The sequence below is a fragment of the Chelon labrosus genome, assembly GCF_963514085.1.
Source record: "Chelon labrosus genome assembly, chromosome: 9".
Classification (NCBI taxonomy): domain Eukaryota; kingdom Metazoa; phylum Chordata; class Actinopteri; order Mugiliformes; family Mugilidae; genus Chelon; species Chelon labrosus.
The window spans coordinates 17,861,854-17,885,524 of record NC_140359.1 but is presented as its reverse complement, the minus strand read 5'-3'; the positions used below and the strand labels follow the sequence as shown (position 1 = coordinate 17,885,524).

At 40.6% G+C, this 23,671-nt stretch overlaps 1 protein-coding gene across 1 annotated transcript; it reads right to left on the bottom strand.

Annotated features, from left to right (window-relative positions):
- rasef (RAS and EF-hand domain containing) lies at window positions 1–19,853 on the bottom strand. The gene is made up of 18 exons (XM_084551893.1): window positions 19,547–19,853; window positions 18,052–18,378; window positions 13,310–13,456; window positions 12,635–12,725; window positions 10,661–10,756; window positions 9,506–9,583; window positions 9,289–9,404; window positions 7,524–7,592; window positions 7,350–7,416; window positions 7,039–7,127; window positions 5,879–6,200; window positions 5,463–5,603; window positions 4,336–4,480; window positions 4,071–4,152; window positions 3,750–3,864; window positions 3,292–3,399; window positions 3,061–3,137; window positions 1–2,696 (listed from the first exon to the last, which is right to left on the bottom strand). The coding sequence occupies exons 1-18, from the start codon at window positions 19,825–19,827 to the stop codon at window positions 2,594–2,596; spliced, it is 2,454 nt and encodes an 817-aa protein (XP_084408019.1). The 5' UTR covers window positions 19,828–19,853; the 3' UTR covers window positions 1–2,593.
- Window positions 19,854–23,671: the final 3,818 nt, after the last annotated feature.

The following is a 23,671-nucleotide window of genomic DNA, read 5'->3' as shown; positions in this document are numbered from 1 at the left end:
GATATTGATTTTATCTACATCATGAGGATATAAACAGAAACAGAATTAAATTTCTTCCCCTGCGAACCATCTCCTATAACCTGCATGACACTTAGAGAATAAACTCATTTACACAAATCTGCAAAGAATAATTGACTGAATTGGTTTATGTGTTGTTGTGCATATTCTGAACCTGCAGATGCAGAACAGCAAAGACAACCTGCTCCGTCTCCTCTACATTAATATATTCATTACTGCCATTAACCTTTCTGCTACACAGTCCCCTTATCTAATTATCCCCCTCTTACTGATGAACACACACTCTCACACACACGCAGTTCTCAGCTGCTTCCCCACACCGCATCCCCACCTCCGCTACCCCACATGTTGTTTGACAAATGAGTGGTCTCGCCTCATCAAGCACATGACAATGTAAACAGATGGGAGGTGGAGACAGGGACTCGTGCCAGATCTACGCACACAAACACAATGCACGCGCACACGGCGCAAAATCCCCGACATATGTTGCAGTTATTCAAACAGCCATGCTCGCAGCCACTTCCAGACGCTCAGGGAGTATGGCTAACAGGAGGGTCTTTTAGAGCACCAACTAAGGAGAAATTATCTGATTTATTGATTCGGCTTCTCCTTTGTGCCCTTAATGGGGGCGCAGATTGCTGGAGTATGAGCTGGAGAGACAGACGACCAAATCTAATATCACAAGGGCCATGTGTCTCACAATAATAGCAGTACAGTAATAGTGGCGCAAGACTAAATTTGAGGGCAGTTTTGAGGTACTTGCACACAATTTAGACGTTGACAAAGACAAACCTAAGCTAACCTAAACTCTATACAGCGGATTTTGTCAAATCATATGTTTTTTGTTGTTGTTGTTGTGTGGCTATGACTGGTCTACAGCCAATAATCTGGTAACCTCTGTGCATTACATTTCATGAAGTAGGTAAAATGTCCTCTATCTTAACAAGCTCTAAACTATAACTCTGCATGAGCTAATGCATCATGGTTCATAACATTCATTCATTTTCCATATCTGCTTGTCTTCTGGAGGGTCACGGGTGGGGGCTGGCGCCTACACCAGCTGTCATTGGGCGAGAGGCGGAGTACACCCTGGACCTGTCGCCACTCTATCACAGGGCTAACACAGAGAGACAGACAACCATTCACACTCACACTGCCAATTTAGAATCACCAATTAACCTAATGAGCATGTCTTTGGACAGTGGGAGGAAGCTGGAGTACCCGGAGAGAACCCACACAGACACATGCAAACTCCACACAGAAAGGTCCCAGTCTGCCAGAACCTTCTTGCTGTTAGGTACCAGTGCTAACCACCACACCACTGTGCCACCCTGGTTCATAACAAATTGTGTGAATAAATCCGTTGTGGCATTTTAAATAGTTTTATTGAGAAAGAAACTTTAAACGCAGACATTTATGCATAAAAGTTCTAAACTTTTCACCTTCAAACTCAAAATTAAGGACGGAGAGAGATGCTGGGAGTCAGGTGAGATGGTATGCTTCAAACTAACTAGTTTCTACAATGCAGCATCTGAAAACATCTACAATAAAAGAAGATTTGATACCTGTTCTGAGAGGAGATGAGTGATCGTACTTTCAGTCTCTCCTCAAAGACATTAGTGGTCCTATACGTCTATGTACAACACAATTATCATTATGTATATAATGAAGTAAACTTTCTTTGTTAAATTCATATTTGATTTGAACAGAGCAACCCTTAGACTCTGAGATGAGTATCTGAGGATTTCAGATGCAGTTTGAGCCTTTTATTTGAAGCGTACTGACTTCAGCAGGCACATCGTTATTATTAATGAGATAAATATTAACAAAACACACTTTACAGCATCGGTTTGCAGCGTGCATTTAAGAGAAAGAAAAAGGACTCCGCGTCCCGATTCCTCACTTTCATGCTTACCTAATTTTAAACTACTCTTGATAATAACTTTAGTTTAAGGTACTTATGGAAACCGTGGAAAATAAAATAATCTGCAATATTTTCAGTTTCAAAAATATAAATTCTATAACACCAGGTCATCCTCAAAGCGAGGACAAGAAATGTAACACTGTTGTGGTATTCTAATAAAGAAGGTAAGTTGTGACATTGCACCAATGAACAAAGACGAGGCTCAGCGTTGATTAATTTAAGCTCTGCCATTTTAAATAACTCTGACATAATCTGAAGATATCGGATGTTAAGAAGTAACTATATACAGTAAGTGCCACAGTTTACAGCAGAACTAGATAAGAATCTCCTCCCATTTGTCTTATTCTCTCATATGCTAAACTTACTTTCTGTTTCTGTCATTTGTTTGCTCGTTCACCTCCACAGCTCTTTTCACGACTCACCTGCATTATCCTCACAACACGGCACATATCAAATCAAATATATCAAAGGTAAGGATAATAAAAAGTTAACATAACTTTCACGGATTTACATTTACAGATACAGAATCTCATGTCTCTCGTCTACTCGATCAGACCATGTTTAAAATTCTCCCGGTTATTCACGATGTTGATTTGTTCCTGCCGCTGTCTGCCAGGTTCCTGCTTGGAGGTCCAGCTCGGATGAGTTTGATCAGGTGCAGCAGGAGAAGTTTGGTTTCTTCCTGGGAGCGTCTAAACTGGGCAGCGTCTGGTAGCGGTTTTTATCGTCAAAGGTAGCCTGCTTTGTCACCTGCCTGTGAGGCGGAAAAGAAAGTTTTATCATGTGGTTGGTTGCTGCTAATTTCGTCACAGCAGAGAACTGAGACCGTATGATTTATTTACTTTACAACAGCCTTTTTGGTTTCACTTTAACCATACTTTATTATTATTGCATGTACGTTTATACTGTTAATACTGGTAATAAACCTTTCATGTGTGCACATTTTTAACTTGATACGGCAGGAAGACGTCTTCCAGGACTGTTACATTAGAATGCATCGATGTTCAGTAGTATACCTAATAAAGTGGCCAGTGAGTACATATCATGAGCACACTTTGACGGCAAATACAACCCACAGTCTTTTGCACATTCAGCTGACTGAAACATCTGGATCTCACCTGGCCAGGTGTAGCACGGCCTCCAGGATGTTGGAACCATCTTTAGCACTAGCTTCACAGAACAGGGTGTTGTAGGTCTATTGGGTAAAGACGGGGAAATATTTTATATTTATATAAATATTTTAAGGGTTTCAACTTGGATTTATATTTGGATTAAACAAGCATAAGAGCAAGGAGATGCTTCACAGTTACATGGTCAATGACATGTCAGATTTTTTTATCTGTACTTACCATGGCCAGTTTCTCCCCGTAGCTGGTAGGGACACAGCTAGTTACATCTTTTCTGAGATCACACTTATTACCCACGAGCATGATGGGAATATCTTCACGGGACACATCCTACCAAACAAAACGAAAAGACAATTAATAGTCTGTGTAATTCAGAAGAGTGATAAAAAAATAAAAATCAGAAATAAAATAAACTATTTGGGTATACACAGTGCATTACACGTGGCTGAATAATAAAAAATACACATAACAAATAAAAACCCACAAGACAGCACAACACCATCTGTACAAGCTTTACATGCAAACACTTACATCTCTGCTGCATGTAGAAAGAGAAACAAGTCGCTTAGTTTGAAAGATAAACGATGTCAGGAAATCACAATCACACTGAAGTATAGCAATAAATGTTGGACCTTTTTTTGTCTTGCTAGATTATCTTGAAGAGGAGAGAAGTGCGTTACCTCAATCATATCCACCCAGTCTCTGACATTGAGGAAGCTCCTCTCACAGGTGACGTCGTACAGCAGCAACACACCGTCCGCCCGGCGGAAATAAGACTTTGCAATGCTGCGAAACCTGAGAGACAGAAACATACATATAGACCATAGTTTCTCTGATCAAATTTAACACTAGCTTAGTATTGTTTGTTGTGATTAAATCAATACAGTACATCCACCAGACTGTTACACAAATTTAGCTTCACGAGTAAACCATTAAGAGGTTAATCCCACTTTTCTCTCTGGTTTATTAAAATAATGTGAATAAATTCCTTAAACACACACCTCTCCTGTCCTGCAGTGTCCCACAGTTGTAGTGAAACAGGCTCTCCATCAACAATCAGTGTCTTCATCTGGAAATCCACTCCTGGAAAACACAAAGGAGACGCGATAATGGATCAGCAGATATGGCATTGAAATGAACAATTAATCAGTCAGCTGACACTTCTAAGCATTTATTATCAGCACTTCTATTGTGTTCACAGAAGGAGAGAAGAAACTGTCTTGATTATCTAACTTGATATCAACAAAGAGGCGAGTTTAGTCTCACCCAGAGTAGTGCCGGAGTTAAGTTTGAACTCATTCTTGCAGAGACGAAGCAGGAAGCTGGATTTCCCCACAGCTGCATCTCCAGCTAACACGATCCTGTAGGCCTTCTCTGATGTCATGTAGCCCAGGTCAGCGTTGTCCTCTTTCTGCAGAGTGGCAGAGAGACAGAGTTTGACAGAGGATAGAAGACAAAGGACGTCTACACATGTGGCTCTGATAAAAATAATGATTTGATGTGTCGATTGAATTAACACCATATATATGAGGTTTAATCATATAACCAAACTACTGAATTAATACCATATCTACAACACTATGTCTGTAATCATGTAACCAAACTGTAGTTAGAGGAAAAAGAGGACACAGCTGTATGACCGTGACCGATAGATGACCTGCATGAAACTGCACCCAAGAAAAAAGGCAACATACGGAGGACAGGACTGACTCTTATCAGGCTATATATGGAAGTATGAGTAATGGTAACCCAGCCAGATCATGCATGGATGTAGGGTACTGCAGGTGTCTTTTTAGTAAGATGAGGTGAAAACATAGGAAATCAGTTCACTCTATTTGACTCATCCATTCATACACACACACAAGCAGATGTATGCAGCACCCATGGAACTCAGGCGGCATGGGTGCCTTGCTTAAGGGCACTTCATGCCAAGAGAAAAAGCCACTCAGGCCCACTTCTCAAACCACTAAGTCACAGTTGTCCCGCAGTTGACCTTCACGATTGACTTCATCCAGGGATGATTCATACATAAAAAAGCCCTAGGAGCAGCTGCAGATTGCAGTGTACACAATATTTATTTTTATGAGAAAAGAATACAGTGATGGTTTCTGCTGAGCTTCTAAAGGTCATCCGGAGGACGTAGAAATAACGCAATTATTAAAATCTATCCCTTCATTTTTCCTTAAGGCCCCAGTAGAGTCTCTGTCATCTGCAGTATTTAATGAAAATATAGCACCAATCGCTCCCCTGTATCTGTAAGAATATGTAGTTTAACCAACATTTATAGACAATAACACAACATTTGTCTGACATTTTGAGATCTCTCGCTCTGAGGCAACAAAAACTACAACAGAAAAGATATCATCCCCTCTTTCACAACCTCTATCTCTTACCTGAACACTGATGGCACTGAGGGCTTTCTTCACCGTTGGGGCAGGTGGCGTGCTGGCGATAATCGGTTCAGACGGCTTCCAGTCCAAAACTGAGCTGCTGTCTGACCCGAAGGCTGATTCGCCGTCCAGCGTATCTGCAGGCTGTGATGGAGACGCACGGTAACAGACAGATTAACATTAAAAGAAAAGATCTGCACGGTATACATGACCCTGAAACCTCTCACCAACTATTAGATGGATTGCCATGAGTTTTAGTAGAGACATTCATTGTCCCTAGAGGATAAGTGTTCATGTTACTGATTCCCTTGACTTCCCCTCAAAATTTCCCATCAGCCTTAGCTGTGATTAGTGCTAATTATAATTTTTTTTTGCTCTACATTTCCTGCTAAACATCAGGATCTTTGTTAGCACGTCACCTCAGTGTCAGAGCTCTCTCCCATCATGCTATCATTATTGTCCTCCTCCTCTTTCTTCTTCTCCTCCCTCTCTTCCTCTTCCTCCTCCTCCTCCTCCTCCTCTTCCTCATCCTCTTCTTTGACCTCGTGCTCTGAGTCGTAGCCTCCGTGCGAGCCCCTGAGCGTCGATAGGCCGCTGTCGACGTAGATCTCGGGCAGGCTGTCCTCCTCGTACTCGCTGCTGTGCCGGCGCCTCAGGCCAGGGTCGCACATGGCCAAGGCCAGGGTGTCACAGCTGGGCCGGCGGCTGTACAGAGGGTACTCATCCATACGCTGGCAGAACCTGAGGAGCACATTGTCGAATAAAAACAGCAAAATCATTCAACTTGCTTCAAGTGTTTTTGTTAAAGTTTCATTATAGTCCGTAAACAACCTGTTCATCGTCCTGTTGCTAGTATGTAGTATGTGTAGTCTTGTGCCCAGAGAATAAATCATCACACACTCATATTCATTCCCTTCCTCCACAATTTCAGATACAACACATTATTTCTGAAGTGTGCTTCTGTAAACTCTACTTTATCATGTGAAAACAAAAAGGTTTTGTCCCTAAACGTTAGAGCTTGACGTTCAGCTTCACAGCGTTTTAGTTTGTGCAACACCTTAAATAAATATCTCACAAGCACTTTCAACATTTACTTCCACTAATCTTCAGTTTCAAGTTAAAAAAACATCTTGATCAGAGGTGTGTGTCACTGTGAACAAATCCCTTTTTGCAGTTGAGATGCAGATGGTTGAAACGTGGTGAAGACGGTCTGCTTCAGAACTGAAAGTAGTTTTACACACTTTTATTTCTTTCTAAAAATATAAATTATATACCCTAATAATAAATTGGTAAACTAACTTCTCGAGGAAGACTTTTTGCATTTGTGCAGATATAAATGATAAGTGTAGACACACATATAGATGGATTCTATAGACTTAGACCACAAGGGAAACTGCTTGGTCACAGTAGCTCAGTTGCTCATAAAAAACGATTTAAAAACTAATAGAAATAAATAAAATATAACAGTATAAGCAAAAAGAATTGTAATAATACAAGATTTGCCAATGTGCAAACCTACAAGGAATAGAAATAGACTAGATGACCTGTCTTTACCATCTGCATTGTTTGTAGGTCTTACCTGTCCATTAGTGCGTATGGTGACGTGTGACAGATGCTTTTACTTCTGTTTCTGTCCTTAGTTTGTCCTGGTGTCCCATCGTTACCAGACTGCAACACACAATAATTCAAATGTAGTTCTACTGTGATTATTTTGCTGACTGCAAATTCTTTAAATAATAATATAAATGTCTTTAAAGACTGATTGTTATCCTTTGTTAAAATGACCAATGTCTTTTCAAACATGTTGCAGCGTCACAATATCACGTTTAGAGTATGACCAGATTCATTTAATCTGTAATTTGGTAACTAGTTTTATTAACGCAGCTTTACCCTGGTGATCTTCTCCAGAGTGGCCCTCAGACCATCGTTACTGTCATGGAGCTTTCGGTTGGCTGTCCTGTCCACGCACAGAAAAATAAATGTTATTACTTTTTTTTTAATGTATTTCTTTTCATTTATATGCGTGTGTGTGTGTGTGTGTGTGTGTGTGTGTGTCTGACTTACTGCAGAATCTCAATCTGACTCTCCAGGATGTCTCGCTCATCAGAGAAGTGTGTCATGAGCTCCTCGTCTCTGCAGCAAAACACAGTCAGAAACAGTTACTGACTTCGATATAAAAAGGACCATAACTAAATCTATTAATCTGATTTTGTCACATTAAAATTATTGCTAGCGTCACATACAGTGAGGATGCAAATTATTGTTTTTTGCTTGTGCACAAAAGAGCTGACAGAACAACAAAAGCCGTCTTTTGATTGATAAAAGGAACTAAGGCTTAAATGAGACACAAGTACTGAACTTCAGGGACATTTTTAAGATGCTACTTTGACTCTGTTATATTTCAGAGGAAAATATTGTAACTTTTGCTCTACCTTTATCTGACAGCTAAAAGAAAATTAGGACTTTAAAAATCCCTTGCAAATGAATGATGGATATAAAATACACTGAATTGTTTAACACTACATTTAGACGTCCACAGCAATGTTCAGTTTTACCTCAGTCAGTAGCAATATTTAAACGCTGCTTGTTTGTTAATAGATCGATAAAAATAACCCATAGTATACATTTTATTTTAAGAGAAGATCTCATTTTGGTGTACTTTTATACTCTGTAAGTACATTTTAATTAAGGCATGTAGGACTTTTATCTAAGTAACAGATATGAGTAGGCTACTACTTCCACCACACGATGTCAGATTATAGTCAGACCTATTTATATATACATATAAATATATGCCATAATAATGCTATTTACTGCTATATTTTAGAATTGTACCGTCTATATTATCAGTCTGGTGTGTTGGTTGCAGTTGTGCTGGCTGCTCCTAATGATGTTTAATTATTCCCTGCTTTTTTTGAGGATTATTTTCTTTGTCTGAGACGACAGCTTAAGGACAGTGCGTTGCAGAGATTGTATAAATAAAATAAATTACTGAAGTCAAATAGATAAAATAATTGCAGCTGATGTTTTTACGTAACATTTCATTTTTCTTTTCATATCCAGCACAAAGGTAGCCTCCATCGGTCCCTGAAAGACATCACGTCTGATTCATGAATGAGCACCAGACACCTCAAAGGATGGAGGAACAACACTGTCAACGAGGTGGGGAGTTACCCTGTCTGTGGCTCTGTTGCTTCTGTTGCTAAGTAACGCTTCTGAAGAAGTTATTGTGTCTCTCCAGGATATCCTGTTTCGGCTGTGACAAAACAAAATTTAGAAAAAAAAAAAAAACCTCGGGAGGGAACGCACTGTCAGCCAACCGAGGGAAGAGGCTCCCTCCATCTCTCTGTACGGCTCTGTCCTGCAACAACTTTTCTCACGGGTGAGCTCATTTGATAAAGAGCTCGTGGCCAGATTGAATTACTTGACTCTTCCAAAACACAGACATTTATGTATTAAAATGTACGGTCTGGATCACAGGTGCAAATATTTACTATTCTCAAGTTAATTAGCAAATAAGGAGGGGAAAAGGTTGGGGAAAAACCAGCTGGGTAACTTCTTGTCATCACTAATTCTAGGTTTAGACTTTCAGAGTTCACAGTGAAAGCGACCAGTGTGTGTGTGGAGGAAAGAAGACGGTGTGTTGTCTCATGTAACAATGTCTTTTCATTTTCTCTTTAGGAGATTAAAAATCTACCTCTTAATATGAGACACCTGACCCAAAAAAGGCCTGGCCTTTAGAGTACGCTTCACATAAAATAAAGGAAGATCCAAAACTGAACTCCAACACATCATACACTCAAGTACACGAAACTACTAATCAGCTCACCTCTCAGAGTTGATGCTTTGATCGGTCAGCTCGGTCTTCAGTGAGTCCATCTCACTCTGCAGACAGGCCACTTTGGTCTGGGACTTCAGCAGCTCCTGTTTTAACCTCTGGTTCTCCTGCAGAGATAGGATTCAAGACGCACCGTGGAAGAACATGAGTGTGTAGGAGCATTAAACTTACTGAAACGGCATTAGGTTTGAAATTCATTCAGCCTCACCAGCGTTAACTCATTGATCCTCTTCTTCAACGTTGGGCTCTCGTCTTTCACCGTGATGTTTTTGTACTTCTCTTCTATCTGATGGGTTCACACATTTAGGATTAGGATTAATTGACTTTCAGGTAGGCCTGAAACAGACTGCATTCTTTTCAAGTAGTTTTAGGCACTGCAGTACTCATGGGAACTGTGCAGAGGCACAACTTGTCGACAGGCATGGGAGAGAAATGCTTAGAGCCAGTAGGGGGTGACAAACAGTGGACAATGTGCAAAATCTTCTATGACGTAAAAGATGTCAGACCTGCACATTCAATGACCTTTACATGTCGTTTGCATGACTCAAACAAGAAAAAAAAGAAAGAGTAACAGGAAAAAAGAAGTCAAGACAGTGGTGAGTGAAACATGTAATGCCTTAACTATGTAGGAGAGACATTTAAAGAAACATTTACATCACATTATTTTTGTTTTTTCTTTCTTTGATGGTTAAAATCGGTGAAATTAGCTAGCAGGGCAGGGTTTCCAGCTCGGTTGTGCAGTCTGTGTCGCCACTTTCTCCATAGCTAATGTTAGTTTAGCTAGGAGGCTAAAGGATATGTGAATAAGCTACACTTTATAACCAGTCTACTGTTACTGAAGTATGCAAGGTGTCTGCCTTTTCTAGAGATTTCATTTCTGTAATGTTGCTTATCTGATAACTGGAAATGTTTGCCTATGGATTCAATTAACTTGAGGATCGCATCTGTGAAACGGTGAAGTTTCCCTCTGTGGATTCCAGTGAGGTTAAATGTGATCATGGTGTTTGTGCTTCTTCATGGGGTCAGAAGAATAAATTAGTCCTGGTTCAGCTTCTTGTGAAAGCGTTCGCTGTTATTCCACTGCTCAGCAGTACTCCCCAGATTGTTTTTATGTATTTAAAAAGGCCAAATACAAGAGTGCGCTTAGGTTAGTACAACAGTGTGTGATTGTATTTTGTGTTGTGCATGTAGTGTGAATAATATCATTAGAGAGCGGATATAGAGCGGCATGTGTTCACAAAGATGCGCCTCGTTGTGCTTAATGCGATGTTGGCTTCCTTTAAGACAGACATACACCACTGAGCAGCGTCTGACCTGCAGCGTTGATAAAAACAGAGCTCAGACAAACAGATGAAACATTTACCATCTGCATCCTCTGGATCTTACACTGCAGCTCGCACACTTCAGCTTCGTAATTTCTCCGTAGGTCGCTCAGCGCGGCTTCAGTTCGCTTCTTTTCCTACAGAAAAAGAAACAGGAAAAACATAATTCATCTGTTAAACTACCATAACTTTACTGTGATATAAAATATTTTTTTGCAAAGCGAGTAGGTGTGTTTGTTCTCTCTACAGTCGTGTGACGACCTGTGCTATTTCAATGCCGGTTTTGAACCACAGACAGAGGCAGTTTCCAAAAATAAAATCCCCTTTTGAAGGGGTCAGAAGTGCGTGTGCATGCGCTGCACAGGTGAGGGTGTTCTGTGACAAAACAAACAGGTGCTCCAGAGTCACCTGAGTCGATGGAGAACACTTACATAAGTTTATACACACACAGGCAGTGATAAGACAGAGTTACAGTTACCTGAGCGAGTTTACAGGAAACATCAGCACCAAAGGTGACATGAGGTGAAAAATTCTCTTTTCTGTTTTCATTTAAGTTTATGGAACGCTACACAACGCACAATTTCAATTAAAGTAAATATCTCCAGCTTCCATAAAAGTCACAATGAAAGAGCTAAATATAATATTCCAGCCTCTGCGCTCACTCCTCTCCAACTGCGCCAAAATGTTGTCATCGTGGCCATGCACGAATTCGCAGAGATCCGAATTCACACAACCAAAGAGACCTCGCTCTTAACTCAGGTTTAGGAGTTCATGTGTCACGTATCATCGTGTGGATCACCAAGCACGAGGCCTTTATAGATTATCATCTTCATCCACACACACCGCCCGGCCTTATCGTCCACAAACATGTACACCCTGATCATTTTAAATCGGAGGATATATCATGCTCCAACACCTCTAACTCTACGCTACTTTATGTCCACAGAGTGTGTGAAATCCCAATGATCAGCAGGCGTGTCCGAGTTCGGATCGGTAATCTGATATACTGTGGTATATGTTTGTTTGACATGAGGGAAGAGCTGAGCAAACGCACCCTGCTTATCACTTACACAAACTCCACAGCATCTAGCCTATAGTCTAACCTAACTAGAAAACTAGATCACAAGGTCATATTTATACAGTCTGGTCCATATATATACTTTTAATCATGTTACTGTTCTACAACAAACATGGGGTTCACAGACTCTCAGAAAAGGTGTTGAGGATTCAAGGTGTTGAACGAAAACTATGATTTTAGGGCCTTAACTGCAGATATTAACACAGCATTTATCTTAAATAAAATGTTCACTGTTATTACTTGGTTGTGAAGGAACGTGTTTTCTCCTGCTTTAATATAGCAGAGCCAGGGGCATCCTATCGGGACAGGCAAACCAAGAGATTTTCAAAAATTCAAAAAAAAAAAAAAAAAGAGAAAGGGGGCCCTGGTGGCTACCTTTTGGCATATTTTTCAATGACAACCATTGACAATGCTCCAAAACCTCACCACTTGTTAAACGAACTGTGGCAATGAAGCAGCACCTCTCTGGTTTTCAAAAACAAAACAAAAGGCAAGAAGAAAAACAGCAACGAGACATTGGTAAGTGGATACACCCATAATACAGTGAATGCAAATGCATTTAATTAGTTTTAGGTTATATAACACAGTACTAGCAAATAATCATGTCAGCTTATCAGTTCATATCATCACCTGAGGCCCTCCAGAACAAACTGTCACCGTGCACAAGTGTGATGATCTGGCCACCCCTTCTGCTACCTCTCTGGTGGATTTGTTTTGTTTTTGCAAGCCCGTTGACTTGCATTCAGTGCTCATTTGAATGCATATTGTGGGCTAATGGGAACAATACCCAAAGGTAACTATTAAACTTGGAAACAACTCCAAACCGTACAAATTAGGAAGTGATAAAGCGGCAAATCCAACATTTGAGCTAGCTTTTGAGTCAACTATAGAATCACTTTTGAGCCCCTGAAAAAAAAGGGCTCTGAGTCTGTCTCACCTGTTCCCGTGTTTTTCTCTCCGCTGCATGAATACGTTGGTCCATCTCCTCCTCCATCTCACTGAGCTGCATTGATGCTTGGTCCTGGGCTCTGTAAAACAGAACGGGCTCATCTCACTGCTCTACAAAGAAAACTGCAGCAACTACAGTATCTACTGTTCACTGGATTATTCTGTGCATGGGAACCGGAAGCCAGAGCCAAATTAGAGACATTTAATTCACCAGATCTACAAGTTTTGCTCAGTAAATATATGTAATTTATACAAAAGGATATAACGACAGGAGGACATCAGATTTGCAATTAATAAGGGACATTTATATTTATTTACCACATTATCAACAGGCGGATGAACACATCGCGTGTCTTTACACAAGACTTATCGTATCGTGAAGTTTTGCAGTGTGATTCCTCCATTGTATTCACAAGGGTGTTAGAACATTTTAACACATCGTCACGCTGCTGCAGACCCATTATCACGAAGACAAACTTCCCTCTGAATGACTCATCAAATGACGCTACAGTTAGCGAGAATAATTCCCCGGAAATCATGTCCGTGTTTGACTAGGATCATAAAATATTCACAGTGCTGTCTACCATATTTTTCATTGTCGCTCAGGAAAGCATTGGCTGTGTGTGTGTGTGTGTGTGTGTGTGTGTGTGTGCGTGTTGCTCACCGTTTGATGGCGAGTGCCAGGTTCTCCATCTCCGAGTTCTGCTGTTTGATCTCTTTGGTGAAGTTGATGATGACTTTCTCAAAGTGAGGAATGAGTCTGGGCTCAGTCAGACTGATGTTCTGGTACAGTATCGCTGCTTGTTCATGCCTGGAAGAAAATCAAAATGATCAGTTTTTGGAGTTTTGTTGTCTGATGAATGCGTTTAATTATGTTTAACCAACATCTGACATTAACTGGGGTCAAGCTAGGGTCAAAACCTACATCATCAGTTTTACCATTAATGAGAGGTGGCGGGGGGACAACACGTGGACGTTTCTGGATTACATTTTGAATACTTAAACCTCTGTGTGTTCCTGGGAACACTTCTAGTTTCGGTTTTGGCTGAATACGATTTTTGCTGATTGCCGTGCAGCTTGAATTACACCGATACGACAGACAAAATAAGAGCATGCTTTGAGTCAAGAGTGGTCTGACAGGTTGACATATTGTGCTACTCCTGATTGCCCAGAGAAAAAGAAAAGACCACTAGTTTTAGTACGAAATTTAGCTATACATTTAGTTCCAATTAACATGACACTTTGGGATTTTTGCGAGGCCCACAAAGAAAACCTGTACTTCCACGGTGGTGTTGTTATAGTATGCATGCATTTGCCTTAGAGTAAAGTCTAGTAATGAGTTGATTATTTAGTCAAACTGACTGCTGGCTTTGACTAATGACTGACTTATCGTTTGCAGTGACGTACCACAGAGTTTGTTTCACCAGTACAGTAATAAGAAAAGACTTATCCCATAAGGATGTGTCAATTTAACCTCAATATCAGCTGTTTAAACACACAGCTTATCCACTGGACGAGTCATTATGATAAAGTGTCTTGCATCAGAGCACCATAGTAAAAATGGGTCATGTGAGTCTGCGGTGTGTGTGTGTTTGCCGTCTGACGGGGCGGACAGGCTGTAATCCTGTGCATATAGACACTGCTGAATGGCTGTCAATAGCTCAGAGTGACTAACAGCGTCACATATAAACTCATCATGACAGAAACCCACACAAACGCGTCCAAACAATCCGGCATCACATCAGGTGAGATATAAACAGAGAGAAACAGTAGCAGTTGCTAGGAAGGAGTTCATCTGATCCAGAGCTGCTGAAAACCCAAAAATACCTGACACATACAAACAAAGTTAGTGGTTATTAAAGGTTTCTATGTACTACTAGGCTTTCCTATTCTCCCAATGTACAAGTGTTTAACAGTTAAATTTTCATTAATTGTCAGACAAATAATTGCAATTAATGAATCACGTGGTGTGGTGGTTAGCACTGATGCCACACAGCAAGAATGCTATGGATTCGAATGCATAGGACGACCGGGGCCTTCCTGTGTGGAGTTTGCCCATTAGGTTAACTGGTGATTCTAAATTAGCCGTAGGTGTGAGTATGAATGCTTGTCTGTCTCTGTGTGTTAGCCCTGTGATAGACTGGCGTCCTGTCCAGGGTGTACCCTGCTTCTCGCCCTATGACAGCTGGGATAGGCTCCACCAGCCCTCCAGCAACCCTGAAAGTGAACGAATGATGCAAGCGTCTTTGTCAAACCATCGCAGCATTTCTCTAAATGTTTGGGTTTCAGTCGTATTTAACAGCTTCGTTGGCTATGCACTGTCACCGTATTAGAAGTTAAATGCCCTGGTGGCACTAATTCAGTCCCTATGGCTCTGGAGTATTTTTGATGCACTGTAGTGCCTTGATAGTTTTAAGAAGATTTGTGGTAAAAATATGTCAAAAGTTACATATCTGGAGGCCCCCATTTTCATTTTTGATGGAGCTCCAAATTGTTTTCTGGTATGGCTGTCCTGAAGGTGCACCCCTGACCCACAGCTGCCATTTTAGCACAGAAGATGAAGGAAAAGCAATGAGAGTCCAACCTCACATTGCAGAAAAATAGAGATGGATATATAACACATCTGTTTTTTGAAAACAATGACACAAGATTATCACAGTCAACTCAAACAGTTGCTGTGAGTTAAAAACATCTGAAACTGTTATTTGTGAATCTTAACCAAACATCTTCATCCGTCCGGTAGAAGAATAAATATACTGTGCACCAATGATTATTTGCAGATGATTAAAAAGCAAAACTAAAAGGAGGACATCTTATCGGCCATGTTGTGCAGAGGATGCATCATTTTGAGTTGGGTGAAGTCAGCTGAGAGGCTGAACATTGTAAAACCAAACTGATTACATCAGGCCCAATCATGATAAATTTACAAAAAGGAAAATCATTTTACTTGTAGTCGAGCAAAATATTCTTTCATCTCCTGAAAAACAGACACTGAGATTAGCTGCGTTCTGTATTTTCCATGTTGTCATCTGTCAGCTGACTTATGTAACAGTGACTGTAGCGGCTTTTAAGATAAGAGACTGCATTTAACGGACGGCACCGCTGTGGTAATCGATGTCCTGATGCTACAGCAGAGCAGCGCGAGGACGAGTCCCATGCCAGGCCTGGGGGCACTCTCACACAAAAACACACATACACACACACTCATATCATACATGGTGTTGAACTGAAAACGCACATGTCAGTGTATAAAATGTATAAATAGTTCAAAAATATATGAATACAAACCAATAAAAAGGTTTTTGATACTGCTATTAATTCTATACCTGAGTTTTGGTGCTGATACCAAAACCAGGAACAATAACCAGAAACACGTTTTCCTACAAAAGAAGTCAAACTTCTGAAATGTTAATTGTTGTTCCAAGGTGCTGGATAAGAACTATGCAAAAATAGATCTGTATATGGTTCAATTAGAAAAGATCAGATGAGGGTTAAAGGAGGATTATCAAAAGTCAGGTCAGTTCTAAGAAAATTAATTTGAGTGGAATAAAATATTAAAAACAGGACTAATGAATGACTAGGTTACAAAATAAACATGTGACTTTTAATGTGAATTACCTAATAGGTCAGACAAACGGCTCAATCTTCATCTAGTTAAGGCTCATGTAACAGATGCTGAGCTGCAAACCTGAATTATATGTATTCTATTTGTGTGTTTTGACTTTTAAGAAAGATTCAGAGCGCCTCCTGTGAGGCAAACCTTGATGCTTATTAGATAAAACACAACGTGATGACACTCCAAGGAAAGCCCAGCTCACTGTTACATATTGAAAATGCACTAGATACTTGATGGAGAAAACCGTTAATGTATGTTAAATACAACTTCAGGCCTGCTTTATGTAATAATACTACTTTTTATGTTATTAACAGGCCTACATAACAAAATGAGAGTTGCTGTATGGTTTCAAAACGGCATCTCAGTTTGATAATATATTCCTATTAGAATTGTTTCTCATTGTTTTTCATTTTGCCGGCTCTTCTTTGTCCAACAGCAAACATTTTTCATTTTTAAGAACAGACAGACGTCTCCGGTGGCGATCCTAGGTTCACTGGGGCCCTTTGACATCTTTTTCACGAGGGCCCAAAACAATTACTTGGCTTGCCTGTCCTGACAGGGATCACACAATGACGCATGGACCCACGAAGCAGTGTCAGTAAATAGGTCCTATGAAAAGCTGCATGACACTGACCCTACAGTGCTGCATAATTATGCTGACATAGTTATATTTGTTTTAATTTAGTTCAGATCTGCTTCAGTAAATCTCTCTGGTGAATCTGCTGACATACTGGTCAGTGCTGACATACTGTCTTACATGTGTATGTAGCTCGTGTGCGGTTGAAACCATTCAGGTTTGTTACTAAAGTTTTTGCTTTTTGGTCTTTTTCTTTTTCTTTTCAGCGTCTTTTTGAATTTTACCAAATATCTGCTAAAGATATTCTTATTATTCTGATGGTTTAAATGCTTTAAAAAAAAATATGGTGCAGCAACGCCATGTCAGTGTGCTGCTGTAAATGTTATGAATGCCTTTACACCGTTCAGTGACCTTAGATGTTGTAAAGGGCGCAGCCTAGTTTCTCTTGACTCTACCCTGCTCCAGTTATGACAGAGATGTCTTTGCTGTTGTTTGAAAGGATACAGCTTGAAAATCGTGTCTCGTCTTCTTTTACTAGTGCTGGGAAGATTCATTTACGAAAGGATTTTGACTTATTTACAGTTTAAAACGGGCTACATTAATGCACAATTCTACGAAAACACAAGAATCACTTGTATTTTTTACGGCAAAAACGGAACAAAACAAAAAATAAATAGTTTTTATTCTGATCTATCAACTGCTGACCATTCATTTCCAAGCAACAAAATAATCAACTGCATTTAAGAAGTTTTGCCTTTTGTCTTTTTTTTTTTTTACTTAAAGCTCCCCACACATCTGCTTGTTTGACAGAAGACATGTAAAACTTCAGTTGTACATTTCTCATGATTATGAAAACTTATTTATCTGTCCTTGGATAATGATGAAATAAATGTTTATAAGAACTTGCAGTCACACAAACAGCACGTCCATTCACACAAAGTCACATCATGGGTTTTATCATTATTACCATTGTTTGCACGAATTTAAAATATATTCTAGTTGATCTTTACCATGTTTTATTTTTTTTTTATTTTTTTATGTATTTCACTTTAATTTAACTTGTAATTTGTTAATTTCCCTGTGACGACAAAAACAGTCTCACTATCCTCTTTACGCACACAGCGCTCATTGTTGAACTCATTCTTATCGCCTGGACATTTCCATATTTTAAACGCATCCCTGACTGCCCCGGTGAGCAAGTGCGCGCTCTTACCTGGGTATGAACTTGGCCTGCTCGCCTAGTCTGCTCTCGAAGCGCTCCCAAGCGGCGGACACGTCTCCTTCCTCCATATCTACGTCCTTTCCGTAGCGGTCGTGAAATCCGCTGATGAACTCCTGGAGGGTGACGGTCCCGTCGTTGTCCACGTCCAGCCGGTTAAATATCCGGTCGGCTTCGGCCGCAGACACCTGCAGCTCCGTGCAGATGGTGAGAAACTCGTTTCTCTCGATCCGCCCGGAGTTGTCCACGTCGTAGGCGCGGAAGAGGGAGCGCAGTCGGTCCTGCTCCTGTGCGCTCATGCCCTTGGGGGGATGTGGCTGGCTAAGAAAAAAAGAAGGCGTTTCGGTAAATCGGGTTTTCCACCGAGGAAACAGAAAACCTACAGAACTGCTAGTGTTTTATTCTCCGGACACCAGCAGACTGATAAGAAGCTCAACAAGTCCAAACTCCCAGGCTCGCTCTTATCCAAACATTCCGACAGCTGTTGCGCGTCCACAAAAGTTCGTATCGAGTTAATCTATTTAAACTAAAAATAAATGAAACATCACTTCTCCTCCCGCATTATCTTCACCAAATAATGTTCTCCTTTGTTGCAGCCAGTCCCCTGAAATGCTGTTGTGTGCGACTCAGGTAGAGTAACGCGTCTGCCGTCGGTAGTATACCTGCCTGAGTGTGTGTGTGAGAGAGTGTGTGTGTGTGTGTTCACTCCTCTCTATTCACAATTCTGGTCTAGGCTTCAGGCCAGGTGAAAGCGCCTCTATTGTGGGGACAGGTTAATAGCCTGCAGTTGAATAAACTTTAAATTTTAAAACCAGATATGATCAGTTTTATTTCCTCCAAGCAACCTCATACCTGAGTGCAGTTTTGGTTTTATTTGAGCGCTTACTCTGTTAGAAGGATTTATTATGGCATGAAATGAAACTTAATGTACATATTACCTTAAACAACTAGTCAATCAAAAGAGAGACATGGTCCCTCCTCATCCATGTGTACTGCCAAATGCATGTATTCACAATATGATACCATAAACAACAAGTCCCCGACGAAAGTCTCCATGAACATCTAAAACCTGACAGCTGTATTTAAAATTTTTGAGTTATGAAAAACACTTATTGATCAAAGGAAAGTGTTACAAATTTTTAAAAAACAAAACCTTGCTTGGACAATTTCTTGAACGTACAGTGATCTAAATTCGGCTTTCCGTGAGGTCAATTCCTGTGACCTCCAAACATATCCTAGTAGCAACAAGACCAGGACTTAGTGGCCTTTTTATTACAGGGTAATTTTGAAGAAAGTTAGCTTACATGTTCATACCTTCGTAATTTCTAACCCGCCACAAAAGAAGACCCAAGCCTGCAGGGCACAATACACACAATATCCTCACTGTGTGTGTTGCACCATGCCGAGTGCAACCTCTTTAATTGCCACTGACTGAACTGATTACACTCCAGTCAGTTATGTCTGAAGTATGACTTTCCCATCCTCTCACCTTGAAATGCTCGAAGACTTCTTGTCTCCTTCTGAGTTGCCTTTGCCCTCCTGTTGCTCTCTGAAGCCGCTGATGAACTCCTCCAGCGTCACTGTGCCGTCTCTGTTGACATCCAGGCGGTTGAAAATCCGCTCTTCTTCTCGGGACGGGACTTGGAGCTCCCGACAAATGGCAGAGAACTCATTTTTTTCAATCCGCCCTGACTTATCCACATCATAGGCGTGAAAGAGCGAACTCAGGCGGTTTTGTTGCTCCTCGCTGTTTCTCTTTGCTGATGCCATAGTATTTAGTTTTAGACCAAACGGTACAGGAAGAGGTTTTAAATAATGAAGTAGACAACAGTTTGAGGTAGGACTGGTACAGTCGGGTGCAGATGATAGGTGGCAGACAAAAGTGAAACAAAAACTGCCAGAGCCTCTTGAAGTTTACCTAGGGAGAGAGTAAAACCTTTTGCTCAGTGTCTGAAGAAAGTCCCATTTTTGAGAGGAGGCAGACTGCAGCTCCAGGATTGACACAGTCATTCTGATACTGTTCTTTTATATCCACACTCCTCCCAGGGTAGTTCCCTCAGAGAAGGTGTGGCAAATTATACAAAGCCCTCCAGTAAAATATGATGAGATGGCAAGAAAGGTTGTCTTCTTCTTACAAAAATAAACAAGAACCAAATGAGTATCAACTGGGGCATACTGAGATACAATACCGGGTTCCCTGAAGGTAACAGAGCCTCAGGATGTGAGGTTAGAGCGCATCGGAAATCTGAACCCCAAACACACTCACAAGAGCCTACAGGTGACTTTAAATGCTTTTTATTGGTCTGCCAGATACCTCAATAAATTCAGCATATTGTATTAACATCACAGAAGCAATTGAAAAGAAGAGATTGTCCCTTATTTTCCTCTTTCATGTGTATATCTGTACAGTTGTCCACAGGTGGTACAGGTGTGGGAGTCAGGGCAGAGGATAAACTTGAACAGAACTGTGAACTTGTCTGATCTGTCTTTCAGTGGGGAGACGGGCACAGCCGTAGAGATGCAGCACCTTCAGCCTATAAAGAGAGAAGCATGGAAACAGCATGCCAGTACATAACAGTGTGTTAATGAGCTATCATTAGAGAGAGCTAGATATTTGGTGGTGGTAGTAGGGGGGCTTCCTGTCATTCTGACATATCACACCCGTATTCACACCACAAGCAGCTGATTTCTATTTTCTAAACAGCGGCATCACACAGTCGGTATTCATCGTTGCAGTGTTGACACACTTTACTTCCATGGTCAGTATAATTGATTTTTCACCGTTCTCATCATAAGAAGAATTTGGGGCCTGTTTGCTCCGTGTTTTATAAAAGCCACGTCTTATGAAAGCTTCACTTAGCGTTTCAGGCCTTTTAAGCTCCTCAGCATGTTTTGAATGTTATTTCCTTTAAATCTTTCACACTTACATGAACTTCAATAAAATGGTTGCACTGTAAATATAAGAGAGAATACACTGATCAGCCACAACATTATAACCACTGACAGGTGAAGTAAATAACATCGACCATCTTGTGATAATACAATGTTCTGCTGGGAAACGTTTGGACCTGGTATTCGTGTGGATGTTACTTAGACATGTACCACCCACCTAGACCAGACCAGGCACCCCCACCCTATAGCAATGACACTCCTTGATGGCAGCAGCCATCCCCAGCAGGATGCAGCCTGACACAGACACACACACAAAAACAATTTACGAACAACTCAAAAAATATGAAAAACAGCACAAGGTGTTGACCTGGCCTCCAAATTCACTAGATCCCAAACTGATCAAGTATCTGTAGGATGCACTTGAACAAGCCTGATCCACAGAGGCACCTCCCCTCAACCCATAGGACCCAAATGCCCCCACTAACAACACTGTGTTGCCAGACACCACAGGACACCTTCAGAAGACCCATGTCCATTCTCTGATGAGTCAGAACTGTTTGGGTGGCACAAGGGAGACCTGGACAATAATAGGAAGGTGGTCATAATGTTATGCCTGATCGGTGTATCAGTAGAGCTGCATACTGTAGCTGTTACATCTTCATCAAAAGTTAAACTAACATATAAACACATACATAAAAATATATGTTTTTATATTGACATTATCATCAGTGAGCACCAAACATGGAGCCATCAGGACCTAAGGAAAGAGTCACAAAGGTGGATGGAGCTGTGGTATTGGCAGGAGCATGGTTGTCAGGGCGTCAGGCTATAATAAACCAGTGTGGGGCGTTTGAATGAGTTACACAACCAATCAAGGCATACTCTAATAGATTTGGAGCACAACGATTCAAATGAACCACGAGTGGTCTGCCACTTACAGGTAAGAGAACGATTCAGTTTTCTGAACAGCTTCTTTACAGAGCAGTTTTTAAAAGTAGCATCACACAATAGGGCTAAGAGTCATTGAGACATTTTTACACGCTCTCCCTTTAGTGTCTAAATTAAGGGTGGAACAATGGAGAGCTTTGGAAAACAGTGTTGAGAACTAGTAATGATTCACTTTGAAGGAGAATTGTAAGGCAGATGCTTCACCTTAAAGTGAATCTTCATAGACTGATAAGTCTTATTGTGTTTTCAGAGGCTGTTGGCACTGCTCTCTGAAAATAACGCTGACACATCCTGACTGTGTTTTCTGGAAAGATTTCATTTCAGTGTGTGTGTTTACCTCTTACAGCGTCGGCAGAGCTTCAGTATCTTCTCTAATGTGATGTGGCAATAACTGAGTTTGACAGTATGAAGGTGGTCGCTGCAGTAATTTGCCAGCAGGGAAACCCTGTGTAACACAAACACACACACGAACCTGTGCTTTAGCGTAACATTTTAATTATCTCTGTTATTGTGGATACCTGAGGATATGGTGACACTGATCAGTTTGTTCTACCCTCTGTTTCCTACGCCAGTGGAGCTGAGATCCAGCTGCTGAAGTCTTCTGCAGCCCAGTGCCAAAGATCGAACGCCTGCATCTGTTACTGCCTTACAGCCACTCACATCAAGGGATCTGACTTGCACAAAAATACATGCATATATACACACACACACACACACACACACACACACACACACACACATTACATCTGTTTACTGTAAAGAAGGCAAGACCAGGACCAGAATGAGACCAAGCAGTTTTTTTTTTCTCTGCATTATAAAGTATTATAAATTTTTTCAGACATTTCTGTTGACGTAAACACCAGACCCACTTTATCAAAGTTTACGCTAAAGGTTAAAAACTGGGTCTTAGCATTCAGCATAAATGTATTAATCCACGAATATTACTCCATAAGTAACGAAAAGTAATGTACTTTATGCTACTTTTGTTATTTTGATTACTTTTTGTTACTTTCGTTACTTTTCGTTACTTTTGTTAATTTTGATTACTTTTCGTGAATTTTTTTACTTTACTACTTTTTATGACTTACGTTACTTTCATTACTCTTTTCGTTACTTGCTACTTTTAGTTACTTTTGTTTGTGTTAGTTACTTTTGATTACTTTTGACTACTTTTTTACTTTACTACTTTTCATGAGTTACGATACATTCATTACGTTATGTTATTTTTTGTCATTTTTCATTACTTTTCGTTATTTTTTGTTACTTTTCGTCACTTACTACTTTTAGTTACTTTTGTTTCTTTTGTTACTTTTGTTTCTTTTGTTACTTTTGTTACTTTTCATTACTTTTCGCAGAGTTAGGGTATGTTCAAAGAATAATAAAATGCGTGTGCGTACCTGATGCGAGGTGTGCACTTGCTGATGCTGTGCAGCGTCAGGTCAGTGACTCCAGGACATGAACTGAAGGTCAAACTCTGAAGTTCGACACAGTTGTGGACCAAAGAGTCCACTGTGGAATCATCCAGCTGTGAAGTGTAATTAACTCCTGGGTAAGAGTTCATCACAAAGGTTGGATCAAGTAACGAAGTGTCCAACTCACCACCTGCAGTCCGGTGAGATTCAGTGAAATGAGACATTTGAGGTGTGATGTCATCACCATGAGACTGTGTAGGTTGACTTTTGGCACACGCCCGATGTTTAGATGCTGAAGGCCTGGACACATCTGAAAAGCAGAGACAGAACAACTGTACATCCTGGGAAGAGATATGAAGATA

What these genes read in the sequence shown, in the direction of transcription:
- rasef (XM_084551893.1), bottom strand. Translation starts at nt 19,827, where the DNA reads ATGGCATCAGCAAAGAGAAACAGCGAGGAGCAACAAAACCGCCTGAGT. An exon ending in CCATACGCACTAATGGACAG is followed by an intron (nt 6,201 to 7,038) that starts GTAAGACCTACA and finishes TGTGCTCCTCAG; the next exon opens with GTTCTGCCAGCGTATGGATG. An exon ending in GAGAGAGCTCTGACACTGAG is followed by an intron (nt 5,604 to 5,878) that starts GTGACGTGCTAA and finishes TCTCCATCACAG; the next exon opens with CCTGCAGATACGCTGGACGG.